This window comes from Pseudophryne corroboree, chromosome 4, assembly GCF_028390025.1.
Source record: "Pseudophryne corroboree isolate aPseCor3 chromosome 4, aPseCor3.hap2, whole genome shotgun sequence".
NCBI lineage: Eukaryota > Metazoa > Chordata > Amphibia > Anura > Myobatrachidae > Pseudophryne > Pseudophryne corroboree.
In genome coordinates, this window is record NC_086447.1 from 398697613 (window position 1) to 398717501 (window position 19889).

General features: G+C 46.4%; 1 protein-coding gene and 2 pseudogenes across 2 annotated transcripts in view; 2 read left to right on the top strand and 1 right to left on the bottom strand.

The window, feature by feature from the left end:
* PRIM2 (DNA primase subunit 2) overlaps positions 1-19889 on the top strand; it is a 458416-nt gene that overhangs the window by 132361 nt on the left and 306166 nt on the right. For both annotated transcript variants that reach the window (XM_063916741.1, XM_063916740.1), the window contains one exon: positions 15596-15733. In XM_063916741.1, coding sequence (XP_063772811.1) covers positions 15596-15733 — 138 coding nt within the window. The remainder of the gene's footprint in view (positions 1-15595; positions 15734-19889) is intronic.
* On the bottom strand, positions 4024-4142 carry LOC134913118 (5S ribosomal RNA; annotated as a pseudogene).
* Positions 4791-4910, top strand: LOC134912310 (5S ribosomal RNA; annotated as a pseudogene).

Consider the following 19889-nt stretch of genomic DNA (forward strand, 5'->3'; position numbering starts at 1 on the left):
GAGGAGGGGCATAGAGGGAGGAGCCAGTGCACACCCATTCTAAATTCTTTAGAGTGCCCATGTCTCCTGCGGAGCCCGTCTATACCCCATGGTCCTTACGGAGTCCCCAGCATCCTCTACGGACTAGGAGAAAAAGATTTACCGGTAGGTTTAAAATCTTATTTTTTTATGTTGTTTTCATCATAGAGGTTTATGTTAACCTAAGTGGATATTTCACATAATACGTAACATGCAGATTCATATTTCTGCTGCAGTTTACATTGGTTTCCACAGAGAACATCGGGATGTAGATATGAATCTGGATCCAGAGGCACCAACAGGCAAAGCTTTAGCTGTCCCAGGATTTATTGGGGCCTGCTCTATAACCCCGCCTCCAGTCACTGTGAGCTCAGTTTTGAAGTTGGTGCCTGCAGAGCAGGTCACTAAACAGGAGGGCTGCACTGGCAGCCCTGAAAGCTTTTTGATTTTGACTGAAAATTTACTTTTTTCTCTGAGCTAGCAGCATTGTACGTCAGAGTGACTTCAGTGCTGCAACTCCATCACCTCCCAAGCGGTGCCGCAAACTCCCGCTGGCCTGGTTCCCAGACACTTGCGGCGGACTGCTCTCCAGGATCGCATGGGTGCTACCGGGAGGCAGGTATGAGGGTCTCCTAACGGGACACGCCATTAAATCGTTTTACGTCCGTGATCTAGGGAAACGGACCATGGTGCTGGCGTGGACACGGTCACCAAGCAGGGACCCCACTAGGCCACCAGTGCAATAGGAGCACAGGTCAGGTGTAGTAACACCTAATTAAATAAGGCTCCATAGTACCTGGGGTGGAAGAACAGCATAGGGGATGCGGCGCTTGACCTGTATCCCCTCCCACCGGCTCAGGGCGCCATCTACTGCAGATTTTCCGCCCTGGAGCTGCCTCACTCTGCCTCATTCCCTCACAAAGACGCTTGGCCCCATCTTACAGCATAGCAACAGCAAGTCTCCGGGATTGCCAGGCAAGGTCTTCCATATAAAGCCACCTGTACACAGCACTTCAGTATCCTACATGTCTTAGAGACAACATTAGTTGAGAAAAGGTGTACATCGCAGATTATGGGGCAGATGTATTAACCTTTAGAAGGCATCAGGAAGTGATAACGCAGTGATAAATGCAAGGTGATAAACGCACCAGCCAATCAGCTCCTAACTGTTAATTTACATATTGGAGCTGATTGGCTGGTGCGTTTATCACTTTCTTATGCCTTCTCCAGGGTAATACATCTGCCCCAATATCTGCTATATATCCTCCGGTCTACTGTTTGCGTGGTGATATATAAATCCAGTGCAGCTTTATTGTAATATAATTTCTGCATTGCATGTGCCTGTTCTGCTGTGTGGTTTCACTCTCAGTGTTTCCCAGCTATAACTATATTCTATACCCTTGACTACGTGCAGTTGGGTCAAGCAATATAGTTCTACACAGAGTTTATCTATATCCCTATATAAGTATATTACTTCTGTGTTACAGTGACCATATAACCGTCTTTTTATTCCACAGGTTATTATATTTGCCTGGCTATATTATTGTGCTGTGTACGTCCATTTGTTTACATTGTGCAACGTCTAACAAAAGGTACCAAATCATCAGAAGCACCTGCAATTTGGGTGCTCCGTGGATTTATCAGAGGAGGAGGCATTACAGGGTGGTCTTTGCACTGCTTTCATATACTTCCCACTCAGTCCGCAGCTCTTGCACCTCCTAATCAGGTGCCGCCATGGGAAGCATTTACTGCAATGCTGGGTACGCCCCCTAGGGGGCTGCCTGTGGCACTACATCCACAAATGGTACCTATGGTAAACGCGCCTTGGACTGGAAACTTGTCTAACCAACTGCAATTATCTGGTTAGACAGAAAACTCCCTCAGGTCATAAACGTGTCGCTGGTCCCTCTAAGCGGGCTGCTTTCTCCTCTCAGTCTACAAACCTCTCTGATGTCTCATCTGAAGAGGAGGGGCCGCATACTGTCCTGCCTGACACCGAATCCTGTGTTATTGATGAGGGATCTCCCTTATTAATAGATGTCCCTGTCCAGTGGTTGCTATTAAGCATATCCTGCAAATCACTGAGGATGAGGATTCAACTACTGTGGCAAAGAAAACTGTTCAAAGAAAAAGTTTAAACAGCAGAAGGTGGTTAAAACTGATGGAAACCCTGGGCTACCCCTGGGAAGAAATTCCCTGTTCCCAAACGGGCTTTGGCTCGCCATCCTCTCCCTGCAGAGTTGTGTACCAAGTGGGAGACTTTACTGCCGGTGGATTCTCATGTCACCTGCCTAGTGGTGTCATCCACTCTGCCAGTTACCACTGTCACCTCACTGAGGGAGCCAACAGATAAGCGTATTGAGGAATACTTGAAATCTATATACTCCCTTACAGGGGCTGTTCATAGACTCACTATAGCTGCCTCTTGGCTGCAAAAGGTATTGAGGAATGGGTTCAGGCGTTAGAGGAGGAGCTACCCGAGGTTATCTCTGAAACTGCCAGACAATACCTGTCTCATATTACCACTGCTTCGTTTTACATTCAGGAAGCGTCCACCGAGACGGGAGTGTTGGCGGCCAAGGCGTCAACTACGTCTGTCCTGGAGTGCCGCATACTATGGTTGAGGTTGTGGAAAGTGGACTTGGATTCCAAGAAGACTCTGGAAGTCCTCCCTTTCACAGGAAACATTTTGTTTGGGGAAGACCTGAATTAAATTGTGTCGGAGCTAGCTACTGCTAAAAGTACCACTTTTCGATCCTTTCGGCCACAAGGGAAAGCAAAAGTTCAGTCTTACCCTAGACAACCTTGCGTTTCCAAAACCCCCAAGCCCAAGGCAAAACAGCCCTGGGCAGCCTGTTATAAAACACGACAAGCTTGCTACATGACGGGGCGGACCTCCCCCTAGGCTGACTTCTGAAGTTCGCCCAGGTCTGGCTCACGACCACTTCAGACGCTTGGGTACTGTGAGTTGTCTCTCACGGGTATGCTGTCTCTTTCAAGAGTTCTGCACAACGGCTCTCCCATCGGACCCGTTAAAAGCGCAATCTCTGCGAACGGTTGTAAATTCCATCCTGAAAACTAGAGTGATTGTGCCGGTACTGAAACCCAGTGGGTTATTCCTGCCTATACTCAACCTCAAGTCTTTGAACAAGTTTGTGAGAGTATCCAAGTTTCGTATGGAAACACTGCGCTTAATAGTTCTGGATATGGAACCCGGAGACTATATGGTATCCCTGGATATACAGGATAGATTATACTGGGTGGGGTTTTTTGGAGTCTGCACTGGACCAGATTGTACATTACTTGATACAGAATTGTGATACCAATGAAATAAGAAATTAGAATTTAAACCAACATAAAGCTGCCCATTTTGCCTAAAAAAGCTTTTGGGGCAGAACAGGGTTGGCGGTGCTCCCGGACATTATTTCAGAAGAAACTGTTAAGGATTGTTTTGCAAAGAAGCAAAAGAAAGGCTGTTTGGTATGTCTCTCTGGGGCACACTTTATTTTAAATTAACTGGATGGTGAAGTTATGAAACCGTGATATATGATGTATTAAAACTTAACTTTTAATATATTCAACAGACAAAAAAATTATATACTACAAGATTAATTAATTAACAAATTAGCCATATGAGAAAAAATCTCGCTGCTTAAATCAGCAAAATAGGTTTAAAACAAGTATTAAATAGCATATATAGATGACGATATAGTGATATGTCACTCGCTTATTTAGAAGTGGGTGACAGGAAGTTTGTCTATACACCCACTGTATTTTAAGCGAGTATTACTGTTAGACATTTGTCCAGTGCGAAAATAGAAATCCTTGTTATCTCTATCAATTTATGATTGGATATACACATGTATATTTCATATGAGAGATACAAGAGAAAACCGGCTTTTATATTACCGGACTCCTATTACAGTGGTCAGCTGAAATGCGTATTCTGCAATGTGTAGCTTGCAAATAAGTTTTGCTGATCAATGAAAGGTATGTACCCTAATGGGACTACAGTACCCAGTATTCCCAGAAGGTCACCCTTTCTGGTACTGACCGGGCCCAGTGCTGCTTGGCTTCCAAGATCAGACGAGATCGGGCAGGTCCAGCATGGTATGACTGTAGAAAATATGGTAAATACCTCTCAGCATAGAAAATGGCTGCTACTCTTAGCAGGTTGAGGTTCCGTGATCAGGTATGTCAAGTTCTCAATGGACTATTATTGGCCCTAAGGGAAGACCCCCGTGGTTTTAAGGGGGACCAAAATGTGGAGAGATTATTCACTAATGAAATCCTCCACGTTGGAATTGTGGTGAGGAACACATATAAGAATCACCTCGGACGAATTAAGGTGAGACAATTGTAGTAATAGTATGTCAAAAATTAATGTGATGGGATTATAGTAGAAAGTCTTGCGGAATACCATAAGCAGCACCCTATCTCATTGTAACGAGATGTGGCTAATTTAAATAATTTCCACAGTATAGCTAAGTATAATGTGAATAATGATTTGCAGCCCTAGTGGTGTATTCTAAGGGCATTGTCATATTGATACATGAATCATTATACATTCTTATATGTGTTCCTCACCACAATTCCAACGTGGAGGATTTCATTAGTGAATAATCTCTCCACATTTTGGTCCCCCTTAAAACCACGGGGGTCTTCCCTTAGGGCCAATAATAGGCCATTGAGAACTTGACATACCTGATCACGGAACCTCAACCTGCTAAGAGTAGCAGCCATTTTCTATGCTGAGAGGTATTTACCATATTTTCTACAGTCATACCATGCTGGACCTGCCCGATCTCGTCTGATCTTGGAAGCCAAGCAGCACTGGGCCCGGTCAGTAACCAGAAAGGGTGACCTTCTGGGAATACTGGGTACTGTAGTCCCATTAGGGTACTTACCTTTCATTGATCAGCAAAACTTATTTGCAAGCTACACATTGCAGAATACGCATTTCAGCTGACCACTGTAATAGGAGTCCGGTAATATAAAAGCCGGTTTTCTCTTGTATCTCTCATATGAAATATACATGTGTATATCCAATCATAAATTGATAGAGATAACAAGGATTTCTATTTTCGCACTGGACAAATGTCTAACAGTAATACTCGCTTAAAATACAGTGGGTGTATAGACAAACTTCCTGTCACCCACTTCTAAATAAGCGAGTGACATATCACTATATCGTCATCTATATATGCTATTTAATACTTGTTTTAACCTATTTTGCTGATTTAAGCAGCGAGATTTTTTCTCATATGGCTAATTTGTTAATTAATCTTGTAGTATATAATTTTTTCGTCTGTTGAATATATTAAAAGTTAAACATCATATATCACGGTTTCATAACTTCACCATCCAGTTAATTTAAAATAAAGTGTGCCCCAGAGAGACATACCAAACAGCCTTTCTTTTGCTTCTTTGCAAAACAATCCTATACAGGATAGATATCTGCATATTCCTAATGCCATCTCGCATCAGCAGTTTCTTGCGGTTTGCTATTGGCGGCCTTCATTACTAATTCCAGGCTCTGCCATTTGGACTGGCTACGGCTCCTTGGATCTTCACCAAGGTCATGGCGGTAATGACGGCACACCTACGTCTCCAGGGAACCAGAATCCTCCCATACTTGAACGATCTGCGATTCTAGCAAGTTCACACAAAATTCTCCTCAGTCATCTGCAACTGACTGTAAATTTCCTGCAAGTCCACGGGTGGCTAATAAATTAGAAGAAGTCCTCGCTGGTTCCAGCTCAGTGCATTGTGCAACTAGGGACGCTCTTGGACACACACAGTCAGAGACTGTCCCTGTCTCCAGACAAGGTCCTGAAACTGCAGGACAGGATCAGGCACTTCCATCGTCGCCCAAGAATGTCAATACACTCAGCGATGCAGGTCCTTGGCCTGATGGTGTCATCCTTCGACATGATAGAGTACGCTCAATTTCATTCCCGCCCTATACAACGTTTGATCCTTTCCAAGTGGGACGGCCTACCTCATCGGATCAGATCCCAAACGATCTCTTTGATTTTGGAGGTTCGTCTGTCGCTGACTTGGTGGCTCCAGGACCAGCAATTGAGCAGGGGCCATCCCTTCTGGATCCCCAACTGGGTCCTACTGACAACGAACGCCAGCCTTTGGGGCTGTGGAGCGGTGTTGGAGCAACACTCGTTCCAGGGTAATTGGACAAAGGAAGAATCTCTCCTTCCAATCAATATTCTGGAACTGAGAGCATTGTTCAACGCGCACTGTCTCTTACCCTGCCTGTGGTGCAGAACAGGCCTGTTCAGGTACAGTCAGACAACGCCACCACGGTGGCGTACATAAACCATCAAGGCGGCACTCAAAGCCGCATGGTAATGTTGGAAGTGTCCAAAATCCTCTGTTGGCCGGAACGCCATCTACTAGCCATATCGGCAGTGTTCATTCCAGGCGTCCTAAACTGAAAAGCGGACTTCCTCAGTCGCCAGGATGTTCGTTCCGAGGAGTGCGGCCTTCATCCCAAAGTCTTACAGCTCCTCGTGGACAGATGGGGTCTACCAGACGTAAATCTCATGGTGTCTCGACACAATCACAAGGCTCCAGTCTTCGGATCACGAACCAGGGATCCTCAGGCAGCGTTCGTGGACGCATTGGCAGTTCCGTGTAACTTTCAGTTGCCTTACATATTCCCTCCGGTGTCACTTCTGCCCAGGGTACTTCGGAAGTTCAAACAAGGAGGAGGTCTGCTGATTCTGAATACTCGGCGTGGCCCACACGTCACTGGTTCTCAGACCTACAGGGTCTCTCTTCAGAGCGTCCCCTTCTGCTTCCTCATCGTCAAGACCTTCTACCCGGACCTGGCCAGACTGGCTTTGACGGCGTGGCTCTTAAAGCATGACTCCTACGGTCAAAAGGTTTCTTTGAGGCGGTTATTCAGACTGTGCTGAAGGCCCGCAAACCGGCCTCTGCCCGTATTTATTACAGAACGTGGCATTCTTACTTCACCAGGTGTGCTGATAAGAATTAATACGCCCATAGATTCAGAACTTCCAGAAATCTAGCTTGTCTGGATTTAGGTCTTCGCCTGGCCCCCCTCAAGGTTCATATTTCTGGCTTGTCGTTGTGGTTTCAGCGCAAAATTGCCTATATTCCTGATGTACATACGTTCATTCAGGGTGTTCTGCATATTCAGCCTCCCTATGTCCCTCCTGTGGCTCCATGGGACTTATCTATTGTGTTGAAAGTCCTACAAGAGTCTCCATTCGAACCTCTTGAATCAGTGGACCTCAAGTGGCTCACGGCCAAGGTCCTGTTCTTGCTGGGTATTGTCTCTACGAGAAGGATGTTAGACTTAGACACTTTGTCCTGTCGCCCTCCCTTTTTGATTTTTCATCGTGACAGGGTGATTCTCCGAACGCGACCTGGTTATTTACCTAAACTGGTGTCATCATTTCACCTGAACCAAGAGATTGTGGTCCCAGCCTTTATCTTTTCTGACTTGTCAGCTAAAGAATGTTCTTTAGATGTAGTTAGGGCTCTCCATGTCTATGTTGACAGAACTGCTTCCATTAGATGGTCTGATGCCCTCTTTGTCCTGTTTGGTTTCCACAAATGTGTCTGGCCTGCAAATAAGCAAACCTTGGCCAGATGGATTAGAATGGTGATTGCACATGCTTATGCGCAGGTTGGACTCAAAGCTCCTGCTGCAGTTAAGACCCATTCTACTCGGTCTATTGGACTGTCTTGGGCGGCCCGCTGTGGCGCATCCCCAGAACAATTGTGCAAGGCGGCTACGTGGTCCTCAGTGAACACGTTCATTTGATACCTTCGCCTCTCAGGATGCTTCATTTGGACACCTTATTCTGATATCTGCTAAGGCGTGTCCCCTCCCTTGAGGAACTGCTTTAGGACATCCCTGATGTTTCTCTGGAAACCAATGTTACCTGCTGCAGAAAGTAAGAGTTATGGTAGACTTACCATTGTTAACTCTTTTTCTGCGAGGTACATTGGGTTCCACAGGGCACCCACCCTGACGCACCTACCTTCATTGGGTTTGTGTGGCATTAGCCACTGGTACCCTCTCCTGTCGTGAGATTGTGTTCTTATGTGACTAACATCTGCCTTTACTCTTGCCTGCTTCCTGCATTGGGCTGGTTAACAAAACTGAGCTCACAGTGCCTGGAGGCGGGGTTATAGAGAAGGCCCCAATGCATCCTAGGACAGCTAAAGCTTTGCCTGTTGGTGCCCCTGGCTCCAGATCCATCTCTACACCCCGATGTTTCCCTGTGAAACTCAATGTACCTCGCAGAAAAAAAAGTCAACAATGGTAAATCTACCATAACTCTTACTGTTTCAGTTGTGTTCAGTGCAGTTTTACAGTCTATAAAAAAAAAACGAAAAAAAAAACAAACATTCGCTTTTTTTTTTTTTTTTTTTTACAGTATTAGGGGTCTGAGTTTGCCAAGCGGGGGGTGATTGATAGATGGACAGTTAAAAGGTCAACACACATTTTTCTTTTACGTCCTAGAGGATACTGGGGATCCATTTAGTACCATGGGGTATAGACGGGTCCACTAGGAGCCATGGGCACTTTAAGAATTTGATAGTGTGCGCTGGCTCCTCCCTCTATGCCCCTCCTACCAGACTCAGTTTAGAAAATGTGCCCGGAGGAGCCGGTCACGCTTATAGAAGCTCCTGAAGAGTTTTCTGCATTTATTTGATCTGTTTATTGTTTTCAGGCAGGACTGGATGGCACCAGCCTGCCTGCTTCGAGGGAGTTAGGGAGGAGGGGGGGGGGGGATGGCCCATCCTCTTGAAGGGTTAATGGTCCCGTTCCCCGCTGACAGGACACTAGCTCCTGAGGGAACTATTCGCAAGCCCCACCATGGCGAGCGTGCAATTCTGCAGCACGCCGCCACCCCTAACAGAGCCAGAAGAGTGGCGAGTACTAAGCTGGCATCCCGGTTAGTGAGTCACTGGCCATTATGGCGGCATGAGGGTACGTAGACGCACAGCTTCTAACCGGGCGGACTGCGTTTCCAGACTCGGTACACATCTGCGTCTAAGTACACTGTACACAGTACCCACACTGGCAAACATAACCTTAAAGTGGATCTAACTCCATTTTAAGCACTAAATTACCTCAGTCAGTATAAAAAAATGCGGGAAGACTGTGCGCCATTGAGGGGGCGGGGCTTCACTATGAGCGGATCCAGCAGATCACCAGCACCATTTATCCTCTGCAGTGGACACAAACGCTGACTAACAGGGACACGAAGCTCCTCCGGAGTGACTCCAGATTACCTCAGCGGTACCAGGGGGTCATAGCAGGGGGGAGCGATTATTAGTGTACTAAGTCCCCAATCTGGGTACTTAGTCTGTGACCCGGCTAACCTTGGCATTAGCAATAAGGGCGCTGTTTGTGCTGGCTCCAAAATATCTCTGTGTCTGCCTGGAAGGGCTCTTTGTGGGTTAGTTGTGCTTTTAACCTTTTCCTATGTGTGTGTGTGCTGTCACATTTACAATATGTCAGGCAAAGATTGTGTTTCATTTACGGCAGAGTGTTCCTCTTCCCCAGGGAGCTCACTACTATGTTGTCAGTGTAGTGCACTTTCCCAGAATAGCGGGGCTGAACCACTGTGGCTAGATTCCATTAAAGGAATGATTTCCAATATTTCTAATAAATTGTCCTGCAATGAAAAAGAGATGCAATACTTAAAACAGTCTGTGGATGAGATTATGAACAGAGACTCAGTCCCCAAACCAGCGTCTGACTCTGACGCTGAGGGGTCAGACATGGAGGAGGGTGAGGTGGATTCAGAGGGGGGATGCTGCTCTGTCACAGGGAATAGAGGCTCTTATTGAAGCTATCAGAGACGTTCTGCAAATTACTGATATGGTGACAGAGGAGTGTGAAGAATGTTATTGTAATGTAAAAAAGAAATCCTCAGTCACTTTTCCTGTGTCAAGAGAATGAATACCCTGTTTGAAGAACCGTGGGTTTATCCTCATAGGAAATTTTAAATCCCTAAAAGGTTGCTCTCATCTTTTCCTTTTCCTCCTGAAGATAGGAAAATTTTTTGAAAGTCCACCAATAGTGAATGCATCAGTGTCCAGGCTGTCACGAAAGATTGTATGGCCTGTCCCTGGTGCAGCTTCCCTGAAAGACACGACTGATCGTAAAATTGAGACTACACTCAAATCCTTATACAAAGCTGCTGGGGTGGCCCAGAGACCCACTATAGCATGTGCGTGGATTACTAAAGCCATTGCTAAATGTTCAGGTAACCTAATTGATCCATTAGATTCCTTATTTAGGAGGGAGATGGTTTTTAGTCCTGCCACATATACAGGACTCTGCGAACTTTATGGTGGAAGGCATAAAAGAGAGAGGCTTGCTTAATGCACGTACCACTGCCATGGCAGTGCCAGCACGCAGGGGCTTATGGCTACGCCAGTGGACTGCTGATGCGGACTCCAGGAAAGGCATGGAAGGCCTACCATTCACAGGAGAGGCCTTATTTGGAGATTAACTAGATAAATGCATCTCCAAAGCTACTGCGGGTAAGTCTACGTATCTATCTTCCGCAGCTTCCCCAACCAAGAAGGCTTACTCAGCTTTGAATATACAGTCCTTTCGGACGGTCAAGGTCAAGGGCAAAACCAGAGGTTCTACTACAGCCACCAGAGGCGCTAGAGGTAAACCACGCAAACCAGCAACCGCCGGTTCTCTGTTCTCTCAGGAACAGAGCTCAAGCTCTGCGTCCTCAAAACCTTCAGCATGACGGTGGACCGCGAGGCCTGGAGGACTGGCAGGTAGGAGCCCGACTAAAATTCTTCAGGCACATCTGGAGAACATCATGCCAGGATCCCTGGGTCATAGATCTTCTTTCCCAGGGTTACAGACTGGAGTTCCAAGAACTCCAACCTCAGATTCCTCATATCAGGCTTACCAGTTTCACAAGAGGCGAGCATAACTTTACTGGATACCATTCAAAAACAGGTACAGACTCTGGTCATTGTTCCAGTTCCACCTCATCTGCAAAGCAAGGGATATTATTCCAACTTGTTTGTAGTACCGAAACCGGACGATTCGGTACGTCCGATTCTAAATAAGTCGTTGAACCCGTACTTAGGAGTGTTCAAGTTCAAGATGGAGTCTCTGTGAGCGGTGATCTGAGGTCTGGAGGAGGGGGAATTCCTAGTGTCTCTGGATATCAAGGATGTGTACCTTCACATTCCGATCTGGCCGCCTCATCAGGCTTATTTACGCACTGCAGGACTATCACTACCAGTTCCAGGCCCTGCCGTTTGGTCTCTCCACAGCACTGAGGGTGTTGACCAAGGTGATGGCAGAGATGATGTTGGTCCTCAGAAAACAGGGAGTGAATATAATTCCATACCTAACGATCTTCTGATAAAGGTGCTGTCCAGGAAGAGGTTTCTGGACAGCATTGGTCTCTCAACCAAACTTCTCCAGGATCATGGGTGGATGCTGAACCTTCCGAAATCTCACTTAGAGCCAACACGGAGGCGTCCTTTACTGGGAATGATACTAGACACGGAGTCGCATAAAGTGTTCCTTCTGTTGGAAAAGGCATTAGTAATCCAGTCTATGGTTTGGGATGTCCTGAAGCCAACCCGTATATCGGTGCATCTATGCACTCACCTTCTGGGGAAAATGGTGGCCTCTTACGAGGCACTTGAGTACGGAAGATTTCATGCAAGACCCTTCCAGCTCGATCTGTTAGACAAATGGTCCAGATCGCATCAGAGGATCTGTCTGTCGCCAAAACCCAGAATCTCCCTTCTGTGGTGGCTACAGACTTCTGACCTTGTTCAGGGTCGGAGGTTCGGAACTCAGAATTGGATTCTGCTAACCACAGACGCAAGTATCAGAGGTTGGGGAGCAGTCATCAAGGGGGTGCAGTTTCACGGAAGATGGTGAAATCAGGAAGTTGTCCTTCCAGTCAACATTCTGGGACTCAGGGCTATATACAACGCCCTTCTGTAGACTTCATCTCTTCTGGATCGGGCCCTTCAGGTCCAGTCGGACAATGTGACGACGTAACGTACATAAACTGACAGGGCGGAATGAAAAGCAGAGCAGCAGTGTCAGAGGGGTGGTATTCATGTGACCGCCGGTCATGCCGACCAACAGGGACTATTTCCTCTCGTGGGTCGCCACCGAGCCCGCAAGGGGCTTGCTGCACTCGCCCCTCCCCGCCGGGATCCCGGCGTCGGTATGCTGCCGGGATCCCGGCGTCGGTAAGCTGACCGGCGGTCTCCTGACCGCCGGTCAGCAGTACTACACCCATGTCAGAGGTGTCAAGAATTCTCCTCTGGGCAGAAAAAGACGCTGTGGTGTTGTCAGCGGTCTTCATTCCGGGAGTAGACAACTGGGAAACAGACTTCCTTAGCAGACACGACCTGCACCCGGGGTAGCGGGGCCTTCACCCGGAAGTGTTCAGGTGCTTGACATGTTGATGGGGATAGCCACAAATCGACATGATGGCCTCTCGTCTCAACAAGAAGCTCAGGCGGTATTGTTTCAAGTCGAGAGACCCACAGGCAGTGGCGGTAAACGCTCTGACGACTTCATGGGTCTATCAGATAGTGGACGTGTTTCCTCCACTTCCTCTGATCCCAAGAATTCTAAAGAGAATAAAAAGGGAAAAGGTTCAAGCAATACTCATTGCTCCGGACTGGCCAAGAAGGGCCTGGTACGCGGGTCTTCTCGAGATGCTCCTCGAAGATCCGTGGCCTCTACATCTTCGCGAGGAACTTCTGCAACAGGGCCTGTTCGTTAATTAAGACTTACCGCGGCTACGTTTAATGGTATGGAAGTTGAGCGGCTGATTCTAGCCGGGAGAGGGAACCCTGACAAGGTTATCCCGACTATGATCCAAGCCAGAAAGGGGGTAACATCTAAACATTACCATCGTATTTATAAGAAATATGTCTCTTGGTGTGAGAGCAGAAAATTTTCTGAGGTGGAATTTCATCTGGGACGTTTCCTACTTTTTCTCCAATCAGGTGTGGATGTGGGCCTATGTCTGGGCTCCATAAAAGTCCAGATTTCGGCCTTGCCCATTTTCTTTTTTGGCTTCTATTCCTGAGATCGAGACGTTCTTGAAAGGTGTGCTGCACATCCAACCTCCCTTTGTGCCTCCCGCGGCACCTTGGGATCTCAATTTGGTGTTGCAGTTCCTCCAGTCGGTCTGGTTTGAACCGTTACAGGAGGTAGACGTGAAGTACCTCACGTGGCAGACCGTCATACTGTTGGCCTTGGCTTCAGCAGGACGTGTGTCGGAGCTGGTGGCGTTTTCTCACAAAAGCCCCAATTTAATTTTCCTTGAGGACAGAGCTGAACTCAGAACTCGTCAGCAATTTCTTCCTAAAGTGGTGTCTGTGTTTCACATCAACCATCCTGTTGTGGTTCTGGTTGTTACCGTCACCTCTGCTGCTTCAAAGTCTTTGGATGTTGTGAGGGCTTTGAAGGTGTATGTAAAGCGAACAGCTCCTCACAGGAAGTCGAACTCGCTGTTTGTCCTTTATGATCCCAATAAGATTGGGTATCCTGCTTCGAAGCAGTCCATTGCGCGCTGGATCAGATTTACTATCCAGCATGCTTATTCCACGGCAGGATTGCCGGTTCCAAAATCTGTACAGGCACACTCGAGTAGGTTGGTGGGTTCTTCTTGGGTGGCTGCCAGGGGTGTCTCTGCTTTACAACTCTGACAAGCAGCTACTTGGTCAGGTTTGAGTACGTTTGCAAAGTTCTACAAGTTCGATACTTTGGCCTCTGAGGACCTTCAGTTTGGTCAGTCAGTCCTGCAAGAACCTCAGCACTCTCCCACCTGGTTTGGGAGCTTTGGTACTTCCCCATGGTACTAAATGGATCCCCAGTATCCTCTAGGACCTAAGAGAAAATAGAATTTTAATTACCTACCGGTAAATCATTTTCTCGTAGTCTGTAGAGGATACTGGGCGCCCGCCCGGTGCTACGTTCTTCCTGCACAGTTAAGTATTGTTGTTTGGTTCAGCTGTTGCTGTTCCGCTTTCAAGTTTGGTTAGCATGGCTTTCCTCTTGTTTGTGTGTGCTGCTTCGTAATCTCACAACTTTTATTATCTATCCTTCTCTCAAAGTATGTCTGTCTCCTCGGGCACAGTTTCCTAGACTGAGTCTGGTAGGAGGGGCATAGAAGGAGGAGCCAGCGCACACTATCAAATTCGTAAAGTGCCCATGGCTCCTAGTGGACCCGTCTATACCCCATGGTACTAAACGGATCCCCAGTATCCTCTACGGACTATGAGAAAAGGATTTACCGGTAAGTAATTAAAATCCTATTTTTTTTTTCAACCTTTGCTGTACTTGCTGTCCGTGTCACACACTATATTACCTTTTAGTAACCTTGTGGCGAGCAAGCCACCGTGCCCATAATGGTGTGGGGAGCGGACACATTTCAACAAATTTGGGTAAAAAAATGTTTAAAAACCCAAAATAATAGCAAATAAAAATTGTGTCCTTTTGATCATGTCGACCCGCCCTATGGTGTAGACCTAATGACTGTAGATCTTAATATCATCTGTCTTCTGTATCACATCCTGCCAAGCTGCAGTGGTAATCAGTTATCAGGTTTGAATTAGAAACTTAGGAGGTTATTTAGATCTGATCTCTGGGCTGCTACTTTTGCTGTCCTGCGATCAGATAGTCGCTGCCTACGGGGGAAGTGTAAAATCGCTGTGCAAGTGTGCGATCGCATGTGTATGCCAAGCTGCGAAAATCCACTTTGTGCAGTCTGTGCGCAACCCAGGACTTACTCCTCCAGTGCGATGAGAACAGGCTGATAGGGGCAGGAGCTGACGTCCGACATCCTCCCTGAAAACGCTTGGGCACGCCTGCGTTTTTCCAGACACTCCCTGTAAACACTCAGTTGCCACCCACAAACGGCCTCTTCCTGTCAATCACCTTGCGAACACCTGTGCGATCAGATTTTTCACACCATCCTGTCGCTGACCGGCGATGCCCGTTGTTGTCCGACGCACGTGCGCATTGCGGTGTATATGCATACGCAGTTAGTACCTGCTCGTCCGCTGTGCAAAAACGATCTGAATTACCCCGTTAAAGCAGCGCAGTTATTGAATGTAGACGTGTCGTGGTTTGAAATGCACATCTCTTGCTGGGCGCCTTATCCAGCAAAGACTTTGCCAATCTCATTTTGGAGAAATCACTCTTGTATTGTATTTGCATGTTTACCAAGTCCTCTTTTACAACAGTTCCCCATTGGGTGGATTTATTAAGTACACTGGTGTTTGATAAATCTGAAGTTCCATGCAAAAAATAAAATCAGATGGATTTGTAATTATGTTTGGTTGTGACTTGGGTAATGCTAGGTAAATTAAATGCCTTTTTTCTTTTGTAGTTCAACTAATGGCAGTGATGGCAGTCATTACTCGAATGTACTGTATGATAAATTCAGTATTACTAGTTGCCATTTCTCCAAATCTGCTCCTATCATAGGTGATTGTTATGATGTTTATATTGTTAAATAGTTATGTTTAAATAACATTCTCATTTTATTTTAAGGTTCCTTTTCAAGATGCCCTTGATTTAGTGCGGCCAAGAAAAGTGTACCTCGCACAAGGATTTGCATTCATTCCACACAGAGATATTGTCACTATCATTCTCAATGAGTTCAGAACAAGATTATCCAGAGCTCTAGCTGTAAGTTAAATTATTTTATTTGTTCGTCGGTAAATAAGTTGACCAAACAAAGCCTCTTTAGCCTAAAATAAGCATTGTCATATCTCCGTAGTAATTTGTCTTTATTCATAGATCTGAAAGCCAGAAGTGTTACAAATACTAGATACAGAGTGGTTTTGATTTTTTTTTTAATAGTGACATACTGTATACGTACAGTTACTCCCACTTCTCTGTGAATCTCTGTGCCCTCATATTTTAGGTCTCTGGGAAATACAGATTTAATAGATTAGTACCTACATTCTTCAGAGTTTTTATAGGAATTTCTAATCTTGAAAGTCAGGTTTAAAGGAAAATAGAAAACAAAGATAGTTTTTGCTGTATTTAATAGGAAAGTTAGGCTGTTGAATTACTGTACAATTTTTCAGATATAGCGTAAGTACTTCAATAAGGTAAATGTTTTGTAACATACGAAGACCCAGATTTATAAAGCCTTGGAGAGTTCTAAATTACATAGTGATAAAGTACCAACCAACCAGCTCCTAACTACCATGTTACAGGCTGTTAAAATGTTACAGGCCATATTACAGGCTGTTGAAAAATGACAGGAGCTGATTGGTTGGTACTTTATCACCATGCAATTTAGCACTCTCCAAGGCTTGATAAATATAGGCTACAATCTTTACTGTGTAACACAAGTGGTTCTCATCCTCAGCGCTAAAGTTTTCCCATCAGGTAATGTTTTGGGGATTTCTGTCTGTGGAAGCAAGTGGTATAATTACTGACCCAGAATAATAGATTAGCTCACCTGTGCATGGTTAAAGAACCTCGGTCTGTTGGTGGTACTTGAGGACTGGAATTGAGAACCCTGGTTTACACTATTACCCTGATTGAAGGACTGAAAGTTGTAAGAAACTTTAAAAAAATAAACATTTACAAGTACCTCTGGCAGTGAACGGGTTAGAACAGGGATGGGGAACCTTCGGACCTCCAGCTGATGTTAAACTACATATACCAGCATGCCCTGCAACAGTTTTATCATGGCCAGTTAGCAAAACTGTAGCAAGGCATGCTGGTATGTGTAGTTCCACAACAGCTGGAGGGCCGAAAGTTCCCCATCCCTGGGTTATAAGTATTATTAATCGCATCTTTCATTCATAAATTATCACTTTTTAAGCTGTGGTAATAGAGGAGTTTTCAGCCAAAAGTATAATGTGAATTCAAGTTCAAAAAGTATACTTTCAGGGATAAGTAAAACTGTTGAAAAATGTCCCTCATGCATTTTCATAAAATTATGTCTAACTAGCTGTTAAAAGATGTCAAAAACTAAAGTAATTAAATGTGTAAATGAAAATCCCTGTCTGTGCTTGATGCATTCTAAAAGGATCACTTTTCAAAATAAAAAGCAGATTGTTGTCCATATTTTGCAATTTAGTAATTTTCGTGGCAGATACCTCATGATGGGATCAGTATGATATCCCGGCCGTCCGGAGACCAACGCTGGGTTCCCGACAGCCGTAATACTGGCGGCGAGCGCAGCGTGTCCTCTCTTGGGCTAGTTGCGCTCTCCACGCTTCAGGCCCGGTGGGGACCTTTGGTCGCCACAGGGTTGTATTCCCCCTCGGGTGGTGGTGATGATTGAGGCAATGGGGATTTCGGCCAGTGGTCGGAATTCCGGCATCGGTCCCCTGACAGCCGGGATCCTGACAACCGGCAAATTGAATGCCTCCCCTAATCCATTAACAGTTTAATACATGTCTTAAAAAAATAAATGAACAATGGAGACCATGAGAAAAATGCGATTTTTGCCACATTTACATGAATATTGCTTTGATACAGCTGTCCCTTAGTATGCATGCTGTATAATTGCAAATCTAACACCACATTTCTCTGACGTCCTAAGTGGATGCTGGGACTCCGTAAGGACCATGGGGAATAGCGGCTCCGCAGGAGACTGGGCACAACTATAAAGAAAGCTTTAGGTATAACTGGTGTGCACTGGCTCCTCCCACTATGACCCTCCTCCAGACTTCAGTTAGAATCTTGTGCCCGGCTGAGCTGGATGCACACTAGGGGCTCTCCTGAGCTCCTAGAAAGAAAGTATATTTTAGGTTTTTTATTTTACAGTGAGATCTGCTGGCAACAGACTCACTACAGCGAGGGACTAAGGGGAGAAGAAGCGAACCTACCTGACTGGAGATAGCTTGGGCTTCTTAGGCTACTGGACACCATTAGCTCCAGAGGGATCGAACACAGGACCCGACCTCGATCGTTCGGTCCCGGAGCCGCGCCGCCGGCCCCCTTACAGAGCCAGAAGCAAGAAGTGTTCCGGAAAATCGGCGGCAAAAGACTTCTGTCTTCAACAAGGCAGCGCACAGCACTGCAGCTGTGCGCCATTGCTCCTCATGCACACCTCACACTCCGGTCACTGATGGGTGCAGGGCGCTGGGGGGGGGGGGGCGCCCTGAGGGCAATATAATACACCTTGGCTGGCAAATATACAACATATATAGTCAGGAAGGCTATATAGGTGTAAAAATACCCCTGCCAGAATTCCAGAAAAAGCGGGAGAAGTCAGCCGGAAAAGGGGCGGGGCTATCTCCCTCAGCACACTGGCGCCATTTTTCCCTCACAGCTCCGCTGGAAGGACGCTCCCTGGCTCTCCCCTGCAGTGTCAAGCTACATAAGGGTAAAAAAGAGAGGGGGGGCACTAAATTTAGGCGCAGTATATATAATATAAGCAGCTATAAGGGAAAAAACACTCATTTATATTGGGATCCCTGTGTTATATAGCGCTCTGGTGTGTGCTGGCATACTCTCTCTCTGTCTCCCCAAAGGGCTTTGTGGGGTCCTGTCCTCTGTCAGAGCATTCCCTGTGTGTATGCGGTGTGTCGGTACGGCTGTGTCGACATGTTTGATGAGGAGGCTTATGTGGAGGCGGAGCAGATGCCTATAAATGTGATGTAACCCCCTGCGGGGCCGACTCCTGAGTGGATGGTTATGTGGAAGGAACTACGTGACAGTGTCGACTCCTTACATAAAAGGTTTGACGACATACCAAATATGGGACAGCCGGCTTCTCAGCCTGTGCCTGCCCAGGCGTCTCAAAAGCCATCAGGGGCTCTAAAATGCCCGCTACCTCAGATGGCAGACACAGACGTCGACACGGATACTGACTTCAGTGTCGACGACGATGAGACTAATGTAACTTCCAATAGGGCCACACGTTACATGATTGAGGCAATGAAAAATGTGTTGCACATTTCTGATGTTACCCCCGGTACCACAAAAAAGGGTATTATGTTTGGAGAGAAAAAACTACCAGTAGTTTTTCCTCCATCTGAGGAGTTAAATGAAGTGTGTGAAGAAGCGTGGGCTTCCCCCGATAAGAAACTAGTAATTTCTAAAAGGTTACTAATGACGTACCCTTTCCCGCCAGAGGATAGGTCACGTTGGGAAACATCCCCTAGGGTGGATAAAGCGCTTACACGCTTGTCAAAGAAGGTGGCACTACCGTCTCCGGATACGGCCGCCCTAAAGGAACCTGCTGATAGAAAGCAGGAGGCTATCCTGAAGTCTGTATATACACACACAGGTATTATACTGAGACCAGCTATTGCTTCAGCATGGATGTACAGTGCTGCAGCTGTGTGGTCAGATTCCCTGTCGGAAAATATTGATACCCTAGACAGGGACACTATATTGCTAACCGTAGAGCATATTAAAGACGCAGTCTTATACATGAGAGATGCACAGAGGGATATTTGCCGGCTGGCCTCTAAAATAAGTGCAATGTCCATTTCTGCCAGGAGAGGGTTATGGACTCGGCAGTGGACAGGTGATGCAGACTCAAAAAGGCACATGGAAGTTTTGCCTTATAAAGGTGAGGAGTTGTTCGGGGATGGTCTCTCGGACCTAGTTTCCACAGCAACTGCTGGGAAGTCTGCATTTTTACCCCATGTTCCCTCACAGCCAAAGAAAGTACCGTATTATCAGGTACAGTCCTTTCGGCCCCATAAGGGCAAGCGGGTTAAAGGCGCATCCTTTCTGCCCAGAGGCAGAGGTAGAGGGAAAAAGCTGCAGCATACAGCCAGTTCCCAGGAGCAAAAGTCCTCCCCCGCTTCCTCTAAGTCCACCGCATGACGCTGGGGCTCCACAGGCGGAGCCAGGTACGGTGGGG